Source organism: Marmota marmota, unplaced genomic scaffold (genome assembly GCF_001458135.2).
Source record: "Marmota marmota marmota unplaced genomic scaffold, marMar, whole genome shotgun sequence".
In the NCBI taxonomy this organism is placed as follows: Eukaryota; Metazoa; Chordata; class Mammalia; order Rodentia; family Sciuridae; genus Marmota; species Marmota marmota.
The window spans coordinates 12,189,633-12,207,041 of NW_025999949.1; the positions used below are offsets into that span (position 1 = coordinate 12,189,633).

Consider the following 17,409-nt stretch of genomic DNA (forward strand, 5'->3'; position numbering starts at 1 on the left):
AAATTTTTAAAGACTTCTAATTAACCAAGGCTTCTCTGCTTAATAATGGTGATCAAAATACTGAGCCATTTTAAGCTTCATGAGTGTAAATTTTGTAAAATTATGTCTTTGGCATTCAAAGATGGGCCCTGAGTGATTTTTTTTCTAATGTGATTGGATCAACAAATCTGCTGTTGTAGCCAAAAACAAACAGAAGTGGGTCTAGGGACAAATTGATATAAAAAATTGAAGTTATGTCTGCTATCAAATTATTGTAGTCAGTTACCCTCACTGAAAATATTAAATTCTCCTGTTTTCACATTACCAATATTTATTTGTAACTGAAATTTTTCTTTCCAATTCCATTCACAAGAAAATCAATCTTGAGCAAAAAGTGTTAATTATACCACTGAAAGCTGATAGCTTTGTACATGTGTGTTTATATATTCTTAGTAGATTGTGTGTGATTATGTTTTTCTTAGTAATTGCATAATGATTTTGTATGAGTCTTTAATGCATTGAGATAAAAGGACTGGGAGGGAAACATAAATTAATTACTTCTAAGATTATCAGTAAGATTGTTAAAGAAAAAAATTCATTCATAAATTTTACAAACTATGTATACGTATATAAAACATAAAAGTAAAAATATTGGTTTTGCACCTTGGTGGGAAAGGCACAAGAAGTGAACCATGAGTCTATGCACATGACAGTGTATTTAAAAGATATTATTCTAAATATATTTCATGTATTCAATTTTAAACTTATTTTTCTAAATAATGGATGCAAAAATTTCTTTCATTTTTATGTTGCTTTTGAGGAATTTTTAAATATACACTGGAATAATAATTTGCAACAAATGTAGACATTCATGATGATCAAAGGTTGAATTCAATATAAATTTGATTATTGATGTGAAGATTTATATAAAATAGTATTATTAACTGTGCAGATTTTTTTTCTGGTATAATGTGTCTCAGGATTAATTAATCTACTAAACAAACATTTTTCAAATACAAATATTATCTCTTATGTAACCTGTAATATGATGAACATTTGTAAGTTTTTTTAGAAGGAACAGTCTGACCTTTAATAGTCACTGATAGACAGCAGTGGTTTGGGAACATGTTGTGGGCAGACTCTGCTTGGACTTACCTTAATCCTTAATGTTTTGCTTATTTACTCATGTTTACCTTAACCAATGTTTAATATAACATTACTCAGAATAATTGAATATTCAGGAATACTGTGTATCAGATTTTACCCTATATTGCCCAGTATGGTGACACACATCTCTAATCCCAGTTACTTTGGAAGCTAAGGCAAGAGGATTACAAGTTCAAGATCAGCCTCCACAATTTAGCAAGCATAAGCAACTCAGTGAGACTCTGTCTAAAAAAAAAAAAAATGCAGGGGAAAGGGGTGTCACTGGGTATGTAGCTCAGTGGTAAAGCACCCCTGAGTTCAATCCCCAGAACCAAAAAGAAAAAGAAAAACTTCTAATCTATAGAATAATCCTAAATTAAGGGGAAATGTTAAATATACTCATGACCTGTAGGCACAATTCATTTATTCATTAAACAAGTAATTAGCACCTATTGTGTACTCTCCCTCATATGACATGCTGAAAATGAAATTACCTACAGAAGTGGTTTGGGAACATGGGAACCTACATAAGCAGCCATAGTGTAAAGAAACTTTGTGGACCAGGAGAGCTGATTGGTTTAACAAATGGTTAGAATGTAGTGAAACAATCACAAATGAAGATTTGCCTTTGTTCAAATAATTGTTTCATATGCAAGAAACCATACTGAGTACTGAAAAAATTGTTATTTTTTTATTAATTCAGTACACTGAATGTGAAGGTGTATGTGATGTTTTGGCAGAGAAGTAGTGTGTTAAATGAATGGAGCTTTAACATATTTTTTTTATTTTTTTATTTTTTCCTTATTTGAAAAAGAAGAGAAATGTTCCGCACCACCCCCAAAACACATTTGTAATGTTCTTGGGGAGGAAATAAGAAATGTAGCTGAAAAAGGAAGCAGAAAATAGATTGTAAATACTCCTATAATCTCAACCAAAGCACAGTGTTACACATTCCTTCTGAGTCTAATTGAGGGGGGATTTAGCATGAAGAGTAACATCTTATATGCATCAAGACTCCACTACTTGCATGTATGGGGTTTTATATTTGTTTGTTTGCAATTTCTCACATTTTTTTTCTATGCCTCAGTTCCTTTATCTATAAAATGGGATGAGAAAATACAGAATTCACAGTCATAGAGTGATACATAAACAATACATGCATAATACCTAAAATTTTCCCAGGAATATTAGAAAAACTCAATGAATGTTAACTAATATTATTATTAAAGATTTTTTGACATGGAAGTAAGGTTATAAGTTTAAATTATTAATAAATAATTGTTAAAGAATATTTTTCTTACTATCATGAAGTGAATATTTCTGTTTAATATCAAAAGGTTCACACAAATATCCTAGGAATATTCACATACAGAAAATATGGGATGATTTATATAAAGTATCAATAACTTAAATCCTTTGATCTTTTGACTAACTCAAAATGAGAAGTTACTTCTACATGCAGCTAAAATGTTATTGACTTTGCCACAAAAAAAAACCCCAATGGGACCTGAAGCATTGTTATTATCTCAAGATAGAGCTAGAAAAGTGAATGAAGACAAAAATATAATGCTTATAGAATTAATAAATTTACATAGTCAAAACTATCATTGCACCAAAGTGTGGAATATGATATGTCAAGAAATTTGTAATGTTTTGAACAACCAACAATAAATAATTTTAAAAAAAATGAATTCTAACATCAAAAAAAAAAAAAACTATCATTGCATCATCAACAAAAAGAGATGAATAGTTGATGAGAAGTTCAGGAAATTAATCAAAAGAAAAGAGAAAATAAATTGATCATATGCAGTGGCCTTTTAGGTTAAAGAGTGCAATATGTTTATAGAGATCAATTATACTTATTTGTATGTAATGTATTATGAATTAATAGCAATTGAAATTATAATTGATAAATACTAATAATTTAATTGGGCAGGATGTGTTCAACATTTAATATTTTATGAGATGATGTGCGTAATCTAGTTAAAACAAGACAATTAGTGTAAGGAAAAATATAATTAATCTTAAAATCCCTATTTTTCCTCAAATTATCAATTATGTCATTAGCCCATGGGAGGAGAACATTTTTAGCAATTAGAAAAGCAAACTCATTAAGACCTAGTACATTATCTCTTAAGCATATTGCTTGAGAATGGAAAGCAGTAAAAAAAAAAAAAAAAATGGTTCTCCTGAATCAAATACTTAACTATTTATAAGAGAGTCAAATAGATAAATCTCTGGACTTTTATTATTTTGTTACCATTTTGATTTTTTTTTTTTTTGTAATATGACTATTGCATGTGATAGAAAGATGCCTTCATACCAACTGAGTTTTTCTAATATGTAAAGCAAAATTATTTGTGGCAGATATCATAAGTACACTTAGGTACATAGAGGAGAGAAAAATCTATTTATTATGTAACATGTATGTTTGTCTTTCTCAGAGACTATGTATGTCCTGAGATCATTCAGGACCTCTAAGATTCCTCAAAGGGCCTTGCAAGTTCATGTCATTACTGCATGTAGTTTCCCCCATCAAAATAAGTACATTTTACAAGTTCAAAATAGAATGCTGTTCATTGATTTATAGATGCTGCAAGTCCCTGTGGGATTTTATATTAGTTTTATTTAAATATATGTCTCAACAAATTTAAAGGAACAAGATTTCTATGATAGATGTATGTTATAATCAGCCAAAAGTCCAATCTCAGACTACTGATGCTGAAGCTCTACTCAAATTTGAGTGTGAAGCCTCTAAACAATTGATATATTTAATGGCAACCCATGAATATTTTCCTTTGAAATGAATATGATTATGTAAGATACAACATTATAAACAAGAGCACATTTGCTAAAAGGAAAAAAAGTAACAAAAACAAAGACAGAAAACACAGATTGTCATTCTAACAATTGATTCCCATCTGCCAGTGTTACTGTGGATCAGGCAACAGAAAAATTCAATATTTTACACAAGAGAAATCTTGGATAAATTTATTATCTCAGTCCAGCTACATCTGTTCATAGGAATGTATAACCATCACACATTCTCAATACCCCCCAAAAGTAGCTTTATGTCAACTCAGAATAAATCATGTCAGAAAAGAAACAAAATACAAATCATGCCCTCCTAATGTTTCAGCTTATCTCTATTGAAAAAAGAGAAATATCCCCCAAACTCTGGTTTATGTTGTTCAATTTTTCCTGTTTCTCATAAGGTTATCAAGCCCATAGGATTTTACATCTTACCTGCCTTCTTTCTCCTCAATATCCCCTTTATTATTTACAAAAAGAAAAATTGGCTTTTCTTCTCAATCTTTCCATTAACATTAGCTATCTATTTGTATGTTAGCTACCTGAATTTGTAGAATAAAATTTTTTTTAAAAAAGTCAAAGTTTCAGAAAAAAAGTAATTGGAATAAAATTCTAGATTGAGAAATATGTATCTATTGTCTCATTTTAGTGTCTAATATAGAAATATTTTCTGACTCAATTTATTTGTAGGAGAGACATAAGCTCTAAAAGAACATAATTAGAGCAGGCTGACTATAAATGTTTAAAAAATACACATATACATAATAAATATTACTTACTTGTAATTTTTTTCTTACTTTCCAGTTAGCACCATATCACCTTCCACACAGGTTTCCCTCTTTATAGAATACATCTACGCTGGCATTATCATTAGTTAAATTAAGAAACTCTTTTGCACTATAAGGTGTGAGATCCAATTATTACAATTAAATAATTAAGTACTTATGTTGGGCTTGATTTGTTTAAATCAGTACTTAAGAACTAAAAATGTATTCTCCATTTTCCAAAATAAAAGAACCTTTCAAAAATTTAAAACCTATGTTGCTCTCCAAATTGAAACACTTCAGTAGGTCTACTCTTTCTATAAGAGGAAATAAATGCCATATCCTTAAACTAATTTTCCATCACTTAAAATATAGGGGACTAGTCCAGCTTTGTTGGTTCTTCTGAGCAATAGAGAACATCTACTGAGGGTTTATGACATACCTGACTACAATAAACACTTTACATGGGTAATCTCATTTAATTGTAATATAATCTTTCACATTAGAATACCATTTTATGATGAGGACATTAAGTATTTAGGGAATCTCTGGAATTTTTGACCTTCACATGGCAGTGCCAAGAGAGAGCCTGAATATGAATATATAATAAATGCTCTTATATCCATCTCTTATATATATTCCAGGAGGTTTATTCAAATGACAAGCTGTATCCATATCTATCATTTAATTCTCATCTGCCAGAAAGATAATCAGTCTTTCAGTGAAGTCTCTCCTAATTCCATCACTGGGAATCACTATAGATATGATAGTCATCCTCCTTGTGCATCAGATAAATTATACAGGATATCTTCATAATTTCATCATTCTAAAAGTAACCTACAAACTTGGTGAAAATGCAAGTACTTGGCTGAAATCCCAGAAAACTAACTTGGTATTCTGAGATGAGATCTTGTCATCTGTAGTTGCTAAAAGCCTTCAAAATGATTTTAATGTTTAGCCATCTAAGAAAAGGCAACTTGCATGAATATATTAATAATGCTTATACCATTTTGCAACTGTGGACCTTGCACTAAGTAGGTGTTCAAGAAATATTTTTTTGAGTAGATGAATGGGTAGTTCTTATATTTGGGAAGCAAAATGGATCTTATTGTTTATGAGGTGTCCTCCCCAAGCTCCTGTTAATGTAGAAATACTTAGAAATGAAGTGAAATGAAATGATTAGATTATGAGGGCTGTAACCTAATCAGTCCATCCTAGTTTGAATAGATTAACTGGATGGTAATCTAGGCAAGCTGGGTATGGTTAGAGGAGGTGGGTCACCAGAGACATACCCTGGAAGAATTCATTTTCCCTGTGACTCCTTCCACTCTTTCTTTCTCTGCTTCCTGGCTGCCATGAACAGAGAAGCACTCCTCTGCCATGACCTTCTGCCATAATGTTCTGCCTCACCTTGGACCCAAAATAATAGAGTCAGTCAAGCATGGACTGAATCTCTGCAACTGTAAGCCCCAAATAAACTTTTCCTTCTCTAAGTTCTTCTTGTCAGGTATTTTGGTCACAGCAATGAAAAACTAACATAGTGAAGATAGAAAATTATGGGAGGAAGCTGAAAGGAGAGCTACAATATGCTGATTTGGACCACTTGCTCTGGAATAAAATAAATCTGAAATACATTTTTCTACTTAGTAACTTTGAAAATTACCATTTATGTGTCCTTTCTCTAACTTTAAGTTTTCCTGTCTGGAAGATAGTGTTAAAAATAGTGTATCTGCCTCATCATTACAGGGAAAATTAAATAAAATATCTCTAATATTGCATTTGGCACTGTTTGACATACACAACTTTAAAATTTCTAATTTTTTGATGATCAAATGGTGATTGTATGATGATGTAATCTTCATTATGATGAATAAAACAATGATGATGGAGGTACTTTTAGCTAATATTGAAGAACCTAAGCAGTGATTCATATGCTTACATTTGATAATGTTCTGATACAAATAGATGCTAGAAATGTGAAAGTATCACACTTTGAGAGATATCATGAACAGGCAAGCAAACGTGAGACCCAAATATGTATAATTATCATATATATATCTTTAAAAATACAAACATTTATATTGATTTAATTGAGTGTGAAAAAAGAAAATAAAAATTTTATAAAAACTTTCTTCATATGAAAAAAATATACATGATTTCCTAAGTCCAGTCTTCTTCAAAAGGCAATTAAAAAAAAGAATCTACTAGAATTCTCTCTGGTAGACATGATCTATACTTCTCTTCTTCCTTTATCTAGCTATGTTTTTCTCTGTTTTGTTGATGACATACCACCAGTGGTACAACTAGCTTTCTGACAGATGTTTCAGTACCGGGTGTTAAGACCTAAGGCACAGTCCACAACTATAGAAAAGTGATAATCTCCTTTGGACAAACATAGCCTTTCTTCATTTTTTTTTCAGTTTTTCAGCAAATATTCATTGAGGATGTAAAAATACCAACACACTGTTATTATGCCCTATTGGAAATAAATAATGTTCAAAACACTGCCCACAAACGGATCAATATTCATTAAGAGAGATAATTTAAGGGTGCTAATTAAAATCATTACATAAGCATTAATAATTGCAAAACATGACAGTACCTTTTAAATCGGAGCATGTCATCACTTGCTGAAATCTTCCTAATTGATTCCTTATTTCAATTGGAACAAAACCGAAATCCTTAACTATGGTTCACAAGACCCCACTTATCCTTCCATCTCTTACCTCATCGGCTACTACCTTTGCCTCCTTGGGCTTTATATGTCTCTTTTAGAGTATTTGCTTTGACTTCCCTTATGCATTCTCTTCACTCATAAGCAAGCCTGCATCAGTGTCCATTGTTTGCTCAAATATCACCTTCTCTATAGGATCTCCCCTGAGCATCATAACAGAACTCTAGTTGTAGCATTCCTGATCCTTTAACTGTTCATCTATGCTCTTTCTATGACACAGTATTTTTGAAATATTACACAGATTGTTTTTATTAAAAAGTATTACAAAGCACATTCTATGTGAATTTCTATTTACATATCTTTATCTGATAGACTGTAAGCTCCATAGGTACAATAGTATATTGTCTCTTTTATCTGTTAATGTGAACAATGAATGACTAATCCACAAGTGTTCATCATTTGTTGAATGAACAAAGACAGGAGCACTGAGAAAGGTGAAAAGAAAATGATGTCAGAATTCAGGGAAAGAAGAAACAATTTCTGGGCTGGGCTGACTGGGTCAGTCAGGTTCAGTTAAGGATGGGATATAAGATTTAAGAGTCTTATAACTAGCAAAAGGAAGAAGAGAGGTAGAGCACATCAAGAAGAGAGAATGATGGTGCAAAAAGAGAGAAGAAAGAACAGCTATATCTAAGAAACAAGTAATTGTTTCATTTAAATGAAAGAATATTCTAAAACACTTGTATGAAAGATTGCATAAGCAATTTTTGTTGGTATAGTAAGCCAAAGAACACTGCTTTTATTTAGTGGATAATAGGAAGGCAATGATATGAAATAATCACATATCAAGAAATATGAATGAGACCAAGGCATAGAGAAGATATGTTGAGCAGAAGAACATGAGGTTTTACTGACATAAATGATAATAATAATAATGAGTGAGACATTCCACAGTTAAAATACCAATTTCAAAAGGAAAATACCACTTTAATGATCAAAGCTGGCTTATTTCCCAATATTTGCCTTTTAAGTAAACTAAAAAACAAGGTTTGTCTGTCTAGCAACTGTGCCATCATGCAATCTACATTAGTAAGTAGGAAAAACAGATGAATAAAATACTTGCTGGCAAGAATCTCAGCCAACATTCTATTTCCCAAGACAGAAAAACACCTGCCATGTTTCCTGAAACCTTTACTATTTAAAATACTCCTTTAGGAATACAGTAAGTCTATCCTTTTTTATAGGAAACCCTGAAGTCTTCTGCATCTGTTACTGGTATTCATAGTGTGATTATGAGATTCTTATTTCCCCATTATGATTCCTCCCTTATGTTACCCTGTGGGCAGAACTTTTATCTAAGAGAATGTCACAAATGAAATACCAAAGTTGTGCAATTAAATATGTATCTCCTCCATAGAAAAAAAGTTAATAGAATTAATGCACATACCACTCACACACATTATTACTACTTTTCCCAGTACCCAATCATTTAAGCACTTTGCTTTATATAAGTATCCAAAATTATATATATATTTTTTGAATTCTTATGGTCCTTGAGTACAAATGTAAATTTGCACAGCCATTATGAAAAACCATATAGACATTCCTCAAAAAACTTGAAAGATAATAACATATGATCCAGCAATTTCACTTCTAGGTATATACCTAAAGGAAAGGTGTTTGAGTCGGCTTTTTCATTGCTGTGACTAAAACCTGACAAGAACAATTTTAGAAGAGAAAAAGTTCATACAGGGGCTCATAGATTCAGAGGTCTCAGTATATTTCAAAATAGCCAGTAGAGAACCTTTTGAATTTCTAGAAAAAATAAATAATAAATGCTTGGGGTGATGGATATAACAATTACCATGATCTCATTATTACATTTTGTACACATATGTTGAAATACCACACTGTACCACATAAATATGTGAAATTATTATATGTCAATTATATATTTTTTAAAAAAAAACTTTTATTTTACAAAAAATTTGCATCTCAAGCAAAATTTGAAGTTTTTCTAATTTCATAAATAGGTTCTTTAGAATTTCTTTGTCCAGGTAATATAATATACTTCAACAAATCTATAGATTTTTGAATTACCACAAAATTGATGTATCTCCATGAAGGGAAGTTGACATTTCTAAAACTTCAAATGAATTATTTGGAAAAAAAAGATAGAGGGCACTGAATTCTCCAGAATTTCTGGAGTATGCACTGAGTGAGCAGTCAGCTTTTCTGATTGCCCTGCTGGATTCTGCTCTAAACCACAGCTGCTCTATGCAGCACTTGGTCCACCAAACACATTTTAACTGCTAGTCAATCTGTTATTAACAAAGCAGCCAAAAATGCTGTCATGGATTCTTTTATAAGTTTGTCCTTAACAACCAGAGCAGAATTTATTAGTCATTGTAATTCTATAAAGCCATAGTCTTCAAATCTTCTTGTTCAACCACCCACCATTCTCTTGCATTTAAATTCAACATTTTGCAATGCTGTTAATAAACTTATTAATTACAAAATAGATATGAAAAATACTCCCAAATCTTTTAAATCATTTAAAATAATTTTAGGTATCCTCTGACACCGATTTCACTACTGTCAAGTAATTAAATCATTTTCTCATTTTAACTAACCCTTTACTTTTTTGCCCACTTTTTTTCCCATGACCTACAACTTTGTTTTTCTCAACTATTTCCTCTATATCTTTTCATTTTTTGTATTTATAATTCTGATTTTAATTTAGAGTCACCTACTCTGATGAAAAATAGCACATGCAGCTGAAATACTTTTATGTGACAATGTTGCCAAATATACCTTTTATTGCATCATATTTAATGTGTCCAAAAAGAAAGGCCATTGTCTACTGGATAATATTTTAATTTCTGATAAATTATGATGTATTAAAATTACATTTACAGGCTTTTGGTAATACTGTAATTTTTACTTATATTTACTTTAATCCAAGAAGTTTTTAAAAATACTTTTGTTCAAATTAAAAGGGAATATTCAGCAAATGTTTTGATGTCATAGGTAAAGCCTATCAATATAGTGCTTAAAATATTTGCTGATCATCTTCCTCTTATATGTGAAAATTTAATTAAGTCTGTCCTTCATATGATGGCCAGCTTTTATTTCTTTTTTGTCTCTTGGGTAAAAAGAAACATCTAATGATTCTGAAGTATCTAGGGATCAGCTGAACTCAAGCATCCCTTTGAGAAACTTACATTAGGGAAAATGAATTCAGAGTTAACAAGTGTCATTCTCATTGCATAGCCTCTCGACCACTAGAAGAACTCATAATCATTATTTAGAGCAATAACACATAAAATACATGGATGCATCATTTGTTTTCAGGCTCACTCATTACCAATGATAAGTTTATTCTCACATTTTTTTAGTTTGATTCAGAAAAGTATTTATATTGGCAATCCTTGATTATTCGTTGTATAATCATAATTAGTTGTAACATAATTGGATAAACAGTCACAGGTATAGGGGTAAAATATTTCATGTAATAAAATTTTCATTCAACTAGGAAAGAGATTTATCTCATTCATCTTCAAATTCCTCCATAATTTTAATCAGTATCGTTCACATAGTCATTAAACATTACTTTCTAAATTAAAGATCATGATTAAAACTGCTAAAATTATGCTGGGCATGGTGATGAACACCTGTGATCCCAGTGGCTCAGGAGGCTGAGGCAGGAGGATCACAAGTTCAAAGGCAGCCTAAGCAAAAGTGAGGTGCTAAGCAACTCAGTGAGACCCTATCTCTAAATAAAATACAAAATAGTGGCTCAGTGGTTTTGTATTTTATTTAGAGATAGGGTCTCACTGAGTTCAATCCCAAGTACTGCCCCCCCCCACACAAATAAAAATGCTTTACTTATATCTAATGTGCCTTTTATCAAAGATGTTTGTTCCCAAGATCTAAACTGATGACATTTAAAGTCCCTAGTCATTGTTTTTTCCTTAAGAATAGTCAAATTCCCAATTCTCTGTTCTAAGGCAAGCAATTCTGTTTTATCAACACCTATTGATTATTATGAGCTCAAATTTCCTTTTTGTATGAAAAACTATTAAGAATTAAATTTCTGATATGTCACTCTACACCTTTCAGGAGTAGTTACACCTATATAAATTGCATTAGTTCCTGCTGCTCCTTCAAATTGTATGTGCCAATCCTACTGAAATAGTTGCAGTTCTCCTAATGTGGCGTATTTCATAGCTCTGTCTGAACATGAAATTTCCTTTACTGAAAATACCCACCTCTTTTTGGTCTGACTGTAAAACTTCTGTTTTTTAAGACTTGGCACAAATGTTACTGCCTGTTTGAATTATTCCATGAACCTTCTAAATGGAATGGATTATTTATTGCTTTTGTGAACTCTACCACAAATATCTCTATTACTACATGAAGAGAACTATGTGTTCTCTTTCTGTCTTTTATATTAGTCAGTTATCTTCAAAGAAATAACTTATAAGAAGACATTTAGAATATTTTGTTTTGCAGACTAAAAATGAATAACACAAAAGAAGGTAAGTAAATAATCCCATTTACAGTAGTATAAAATATAATCATTTCAAAACAAACATTAACAAGGAGTTGAAAGACTAACATGCTAAAACATCAAAAAACTGACAAAAGAAATTAAACAAGACACAAAATAAATTAAAAGAGATCCATGTTCATGAACTGGTAGACAGTTTTGTTGGAATGTCCATACTATATGATACAATCTTCAGATTTAACACAATCTCTTTCAAAATGAAAATTGCATTTTTATATAAATTTTAAAAAATTGACCATAGACCAAGGAAGCAGAATAAAAAAGCCCAGAAATAAATCCTCACAAGTATAATCAACTTGGTTTTGACAAGGGTACCAAGAATACACAATGGGGACATATTAGTGTCTTTAATAATAGTGTTGAAAAACTGAATATCCATATGTGAAAGAATAAAATTGAACCCTATCATCAATATACTTAAAAATCAACTCAAAATGGATTAAGGGCTTAAATGTAACTGTAAAACTCCTAGAAGATACAGGAGAAAAGATTAGGGATGCTAGTCTTGGCAATGATTTCTTGGATATATCACCAAAAGCATAGTCACCAAAAACAAAAATAGACAAGTGGGATTAAATGAAACAAAACAAAACTTCACATAATAAAATAATCAAGAGTGAAAAGACAGCCTGCAAAATTAGAAAAAATATTTATAACCAATATCTGAAAAGGGATTAATGAACAAGATAAAAAAGGAACATAAACAACTCAGTAGCAAGAAAATATCACCTGATAGAAAATGGTCAAAGAAATTAAATGCATATATTTTTTCCAAAGAAAACCTACAAATGGTTGATGGCTATATGAAAAATACCCATTTCACCAATCACCAGGGAAATGTAAATTGGTGAGAAATGAAAATTATCTCACCTTGAAATCAGTAAGCTGTGAAGATTCTAGATCTTCAAATAATGATAGCAAGAATCTAACACCGCATAACCAAAATGGCAAACAAGTCAGAGATTTCTTCAAAAAAATTAAAAATAAATATAACATATGATCTAGAAATCCTAGGATCTTAAAGAGATATTTGCACTCCCATATTTATTTTGGCATTATTCACAATAACTAAGACCTGAAAACAACCTAAATATCATCAAAAATTGATAAAGAAAATGTGGTACATGCATACAATGAAGTTCTTCCAATTTTAAAAAAGAAAAGAAAACTCTTCAGGTGCAACACCAGAGGTAAATCTGGAGGACACTATGTAGTAAAATAAACTAATCATAGAAGGACAAATACTGCATGATTCCACTTACATGACATATGTAAAACAGTCAACTCCATAGAAACAAAGTAGATTGATGGTTGTGAGGACATGGGGAGTAGGGAGAGGTGGAAATAGGAGTCACTGTTTGACAAGTACAAAGTTTCAGTTACGCAAGATAAGTAAGCTTTAGAGAGGTCTGCTGCATATCTGTGGGATTACAGTTAATACTAAGTACACACTTAAAATTGTATTAAGATGGTAGACACCATATTAATTGTTCTTACCACAATAAAAAAAGAAATACTTGTAAATTCTAGTGAAATTAATAGAATTTTATCTGTATACTTTTACAATATAACTAAAGGTACACTTCAAAAATAGTCTTAAGACTAAATGTTTCCTTTTGACAATGCTGAAGTTTCTATATTCACAAATTATTTTTAATTAATATAAACATTCCCTTAACTTTCCTGAATAGCACTTGATTTCATTTTTACCTGTGTATTCAAGATGAAATCCTGCAGCAGACACACTGATGTCTGATTGAAAATTTAGATATAAATTATTAGATGTACTATTCAAAAGATGGGGTATTGTTGTTCCTGAAATGATAATGGAAAAAGTACATCAATGATCACATAACAAAAGGTAGAGTTAAAACTTAGTAAACTCTTAATTAGCCAATACATTACCACTAAAATTATGTATTATTCAAAATGTTTTGTGAGAATATTTTAATAAAAGTATTTCTCCCATAATCCTTTTACATTTTACTGTTCCTTACTATCTCCCAGAGATTGACCTTTGACAGATGTCTTTAGATAGTTCCCCCAAAATAGATAGAAGTAGAAGAGCTGGTGAAAGTCAAAGCAGTAAATTTTATAGGTCACATAGAATTAGTGTTGTTAATTTCACTTAGATTTCAACATTACATGTATGAGTAATAATAAACTTTATTTTAAAAATTGCAAGTGATTTTTAAGGCAAAACTAAGGACTTTGTATGGGTCCAGAGCATATAGTAATTTATTTCCATTTATTAATGAAATATATATAATTCTTCAACAGGTTAAATACCTTGATGTTTCTTACACTGGCAGTTAGCTTTCAAAGAAAAAAAAAATCCCATTTTGAACTGTTAAACTTGTCTCTCAAGCAATGTATTATAATGGGGTTCTTGTTAACTTCTGAAGAAAATCAAATTTTTTCATCCAATTATTGAGTTGGAAAATATAAAATATTTACTTGAGTGAATTATTTCTTCACCATTTGATACAAGACTTAAGACTACACTGTAGTACTTTCTAATGCCAAGCAATTTCAAATGAAAATAATTTTCAATTCTTACTCTGTTTCAAGATGAAGTACATACAACAAACATATCAATTCATATTATTGTCACCTTAAAAGTAGATGGTTACTTTATACTTGCTTTGTAAACTATGTGAACCTCACCCCCAATAACTTTTAGAAGAGAACAGGAAGAATTCCTTACAGAACACACAATTGTTGTTGTTTTTTTCTCTGACCTTCCTTTGTGTTCCTTAGTGTCCTAACTGAATCACTGAAGACAAGGGTATTTACCCAAAAGGTCACTAGACCTGCCTTAAGTCTCTTTAGAGGATTTTAGTGTTTAGGAGCTCTAACTCTGGAGTCACACCATCTGGGTCCAAATCTCATTCTAACATTGGTTGTGCAACCTCAGGCAACCTAATCTTGCTGATTTCAATCACTACCAGGACTGCTAGAAAGACTCAATGAGAAAATGTGTAACAAGCCTAACACAGAACTAACACCTGATAATCAACAGTTGTTTTCTCTTTATCACTTTTGTCACCTTCTCCTTATCACTTTTATTTTTAAGGAAGTATTACACTTAACTTATTATGATAAAAGTATACTAAAACATTAATGAGATGTTTCCTATCTGGATCTCTTTCTAAAATAATGTTTATGACTATGCCAAACAACTCCTGCTCCAGATATTTTTTCCCTTCCTCATTGGTGATGCTGGATAATTCATTATATTCCATTTAAAAATCTCTTAAAAGCTTGAAATCATTCAACTTATTTTGGTTTAGTATATGAAACGTTTAAGTTGATCATTTGGCTATGTTTCTATTTGTATTACTAAAGCTTAAAAATGAAATTATAAAAATGTAACAAAGTAAAATTTGATTTCTGTTTCTATAGGATGAAAGAAACTTTCAAATCATCGCATAAATTTCCTTTAAAACCTTAACAAATTCAACAGAATATTTAAAAAGTTAGATAACATTGTGCACAACATTTTCCTTCTGGTATTATTACATGAATAGATAAATTTTATATCATTTTACTCATCTCACAGAAATAATTTTGTATTTTCTTTATTCTCACATAAATACCTTATATAACATTTATCATACTACATAATCTCTAACTATTTTAATGACTGTATAGCATGCTATTGAGTAAATATATTATAATTACCAAGCACAAATTTTATCTATTATCACTCATCCTACTTTTTTAAGAAAAAAGTCACACACACTATTCCTGAATGACAACTCAGTAAAAATATTACCATTAACATAAAAGCATCAATTAAAAGTCATACAAATAAGAATACTACAGGTTTTAAATGGCAATTTTGACGTTTCTAAATTTTTAGATTTTGAAATTTCTAAATTTATAATTTAGTTCACTGTGTATAGTTTATAAAAATTAGATTAAAATCAAGACATAGTTTTAGGGAATTCTTTATATTCCTAATTTTATCTGTATTGTAATTAAGTTCAGATCTCTTCTTTACCTGAATAACTTCCAAGTCTTGGAGCATTATTGTCTCCACCATCATAGAAGTCCAGAGAATCCCAGTTATGTTCTGTAGCAAAGCTAACAACTTGCACCTGTGAAATAATAATTACTGATAAGAATGCAAATATCTAACCAGATACATATACTATAATCTACTATTTCTTCTTGAAACAGATCTCAAAGCCTGGACCACATAATTTTGCCCCCTCATAGAAGGGTTTTAACAAAACTGATCTTTTTCATTAAGGCACTGGCCTACATGAACTGATTTTTATAAGAAAAGCCTTATGGAACACCCAGCAGTGTTTATTATAGTTTTTTATAATACTGAGAATATACACGGCTGTTTCACAGTATTCTCTTTATTAAAAGCTTGGGGTTAATCTAGTGACTCAAGAATTCCCATGCATGTTCCAACAATAAATGTTGATTAACATTTATTATCTTGAAGTATTAGATTATTGTCAGTAATCAGGTCTTCTCATTTACTTAGGTTTTAGAAAATAACCAGATTTGTGGTCCACAAACACAAAGAAACTTATAACATATATTTTAACTGGATTCATTTCCTTGTGTAAACTTTGTTCAATGCCTACTCTTTGTATCATTTTATTTAAAAAAAATTTTTTTTGTAGTTGTAGATGAACAGCATGCCTTTATTCTGTTTGTTTATATTTATATGGTGCTAAGGATCGAACCCAGTGCCCCGCACATGCTAGGCAATAACATTATCACCTATGCAAATTTTAATAGGTTTCCTCATAGATGACCTAAAAAATACATGGTAACATATGCAATTTTAAACAAGTTTTTTTGTTGTTGTTGTTTGTTTTTTTTTTTTTGTTTTTTTGTTTTTAAGTGAATGGAGTCATAATAACTAAATCACTGTTATGGTCCCTTAAGTAGAAAAGGAATATGATGGAATTTAATTTTCTGATGTCTATTAACTTTTATTTAAAGAAAGAGACATGTGTTACTTTGTTGCACATCACTTGGCCCAGCTTGAGCCTTTCCAAGAACCCACAGGACCCTCACAACTGTGGAGACTGTTTTGCTCTTTGTTTACTATTTTGAATTGTTAAAGGAGGAAATGGAAAAACTTTATTAACACAAATGTATTTGTTTAGCTAAAGTCTGTTACAGATATAGGTACTTTACTTGTTCACTAAGTACTTATGACAATTTTATTCATTAAATATTTCTTGTCTGCAAAACAGTTCATCATCATTCTTCCATTCAAATGAATGCTGTACTTCTTTTCCAGGGGTGAATGCCACATGGCAATAGCTATCCTTCCTGTGTGGTTGGCAACAGACCTAGTGGCTATGTTCCAGGACAAGAAGACCAGGAAAATTCAAGCTATGATTGTTAATATAACCACACTTCCTGAAACAATAACCAATTCTCTCTTCATATCTGAATTTTCTAATTTCTTAAATTCAAGAAAAGAT

At 30.8% G+C, this 17,409-nt stretch overlaps 1 protein-coding gene across 6 annotated transcripts in view; it reads right to left on the reverse strand.

Moving 5' to 3' along the window:
- The window catches only part of Csmd3 (CUB and Sushi multiple domains 3), a 1,105,037-nt gene that overhangs the window by 102,399 nt on the left and 985,229 nt on the right, over positions 1 to 17,409 (reverse strand). For all 6 annotated transcript variants that reach the window (XM_048802035.1, XM_048802036.1, XM_048802034.1 and 3 more), the window contains 2 exons: positions 15,954 to 16,050; positions 13,658 to 13,762 (listed from right to left, as the gene is read on the reverse strand). In XM_048802035.1, coding sequence (XP_048657992.1) covers positions 13,658 to 13,762; positions 15,954 to 16,050 — 202 coding nt within the window. The remainder of the gene's footprint in view (positions 1 to 13,657; positions 13,763 to 15,953; positions 16,051 to 17,409) is intronic.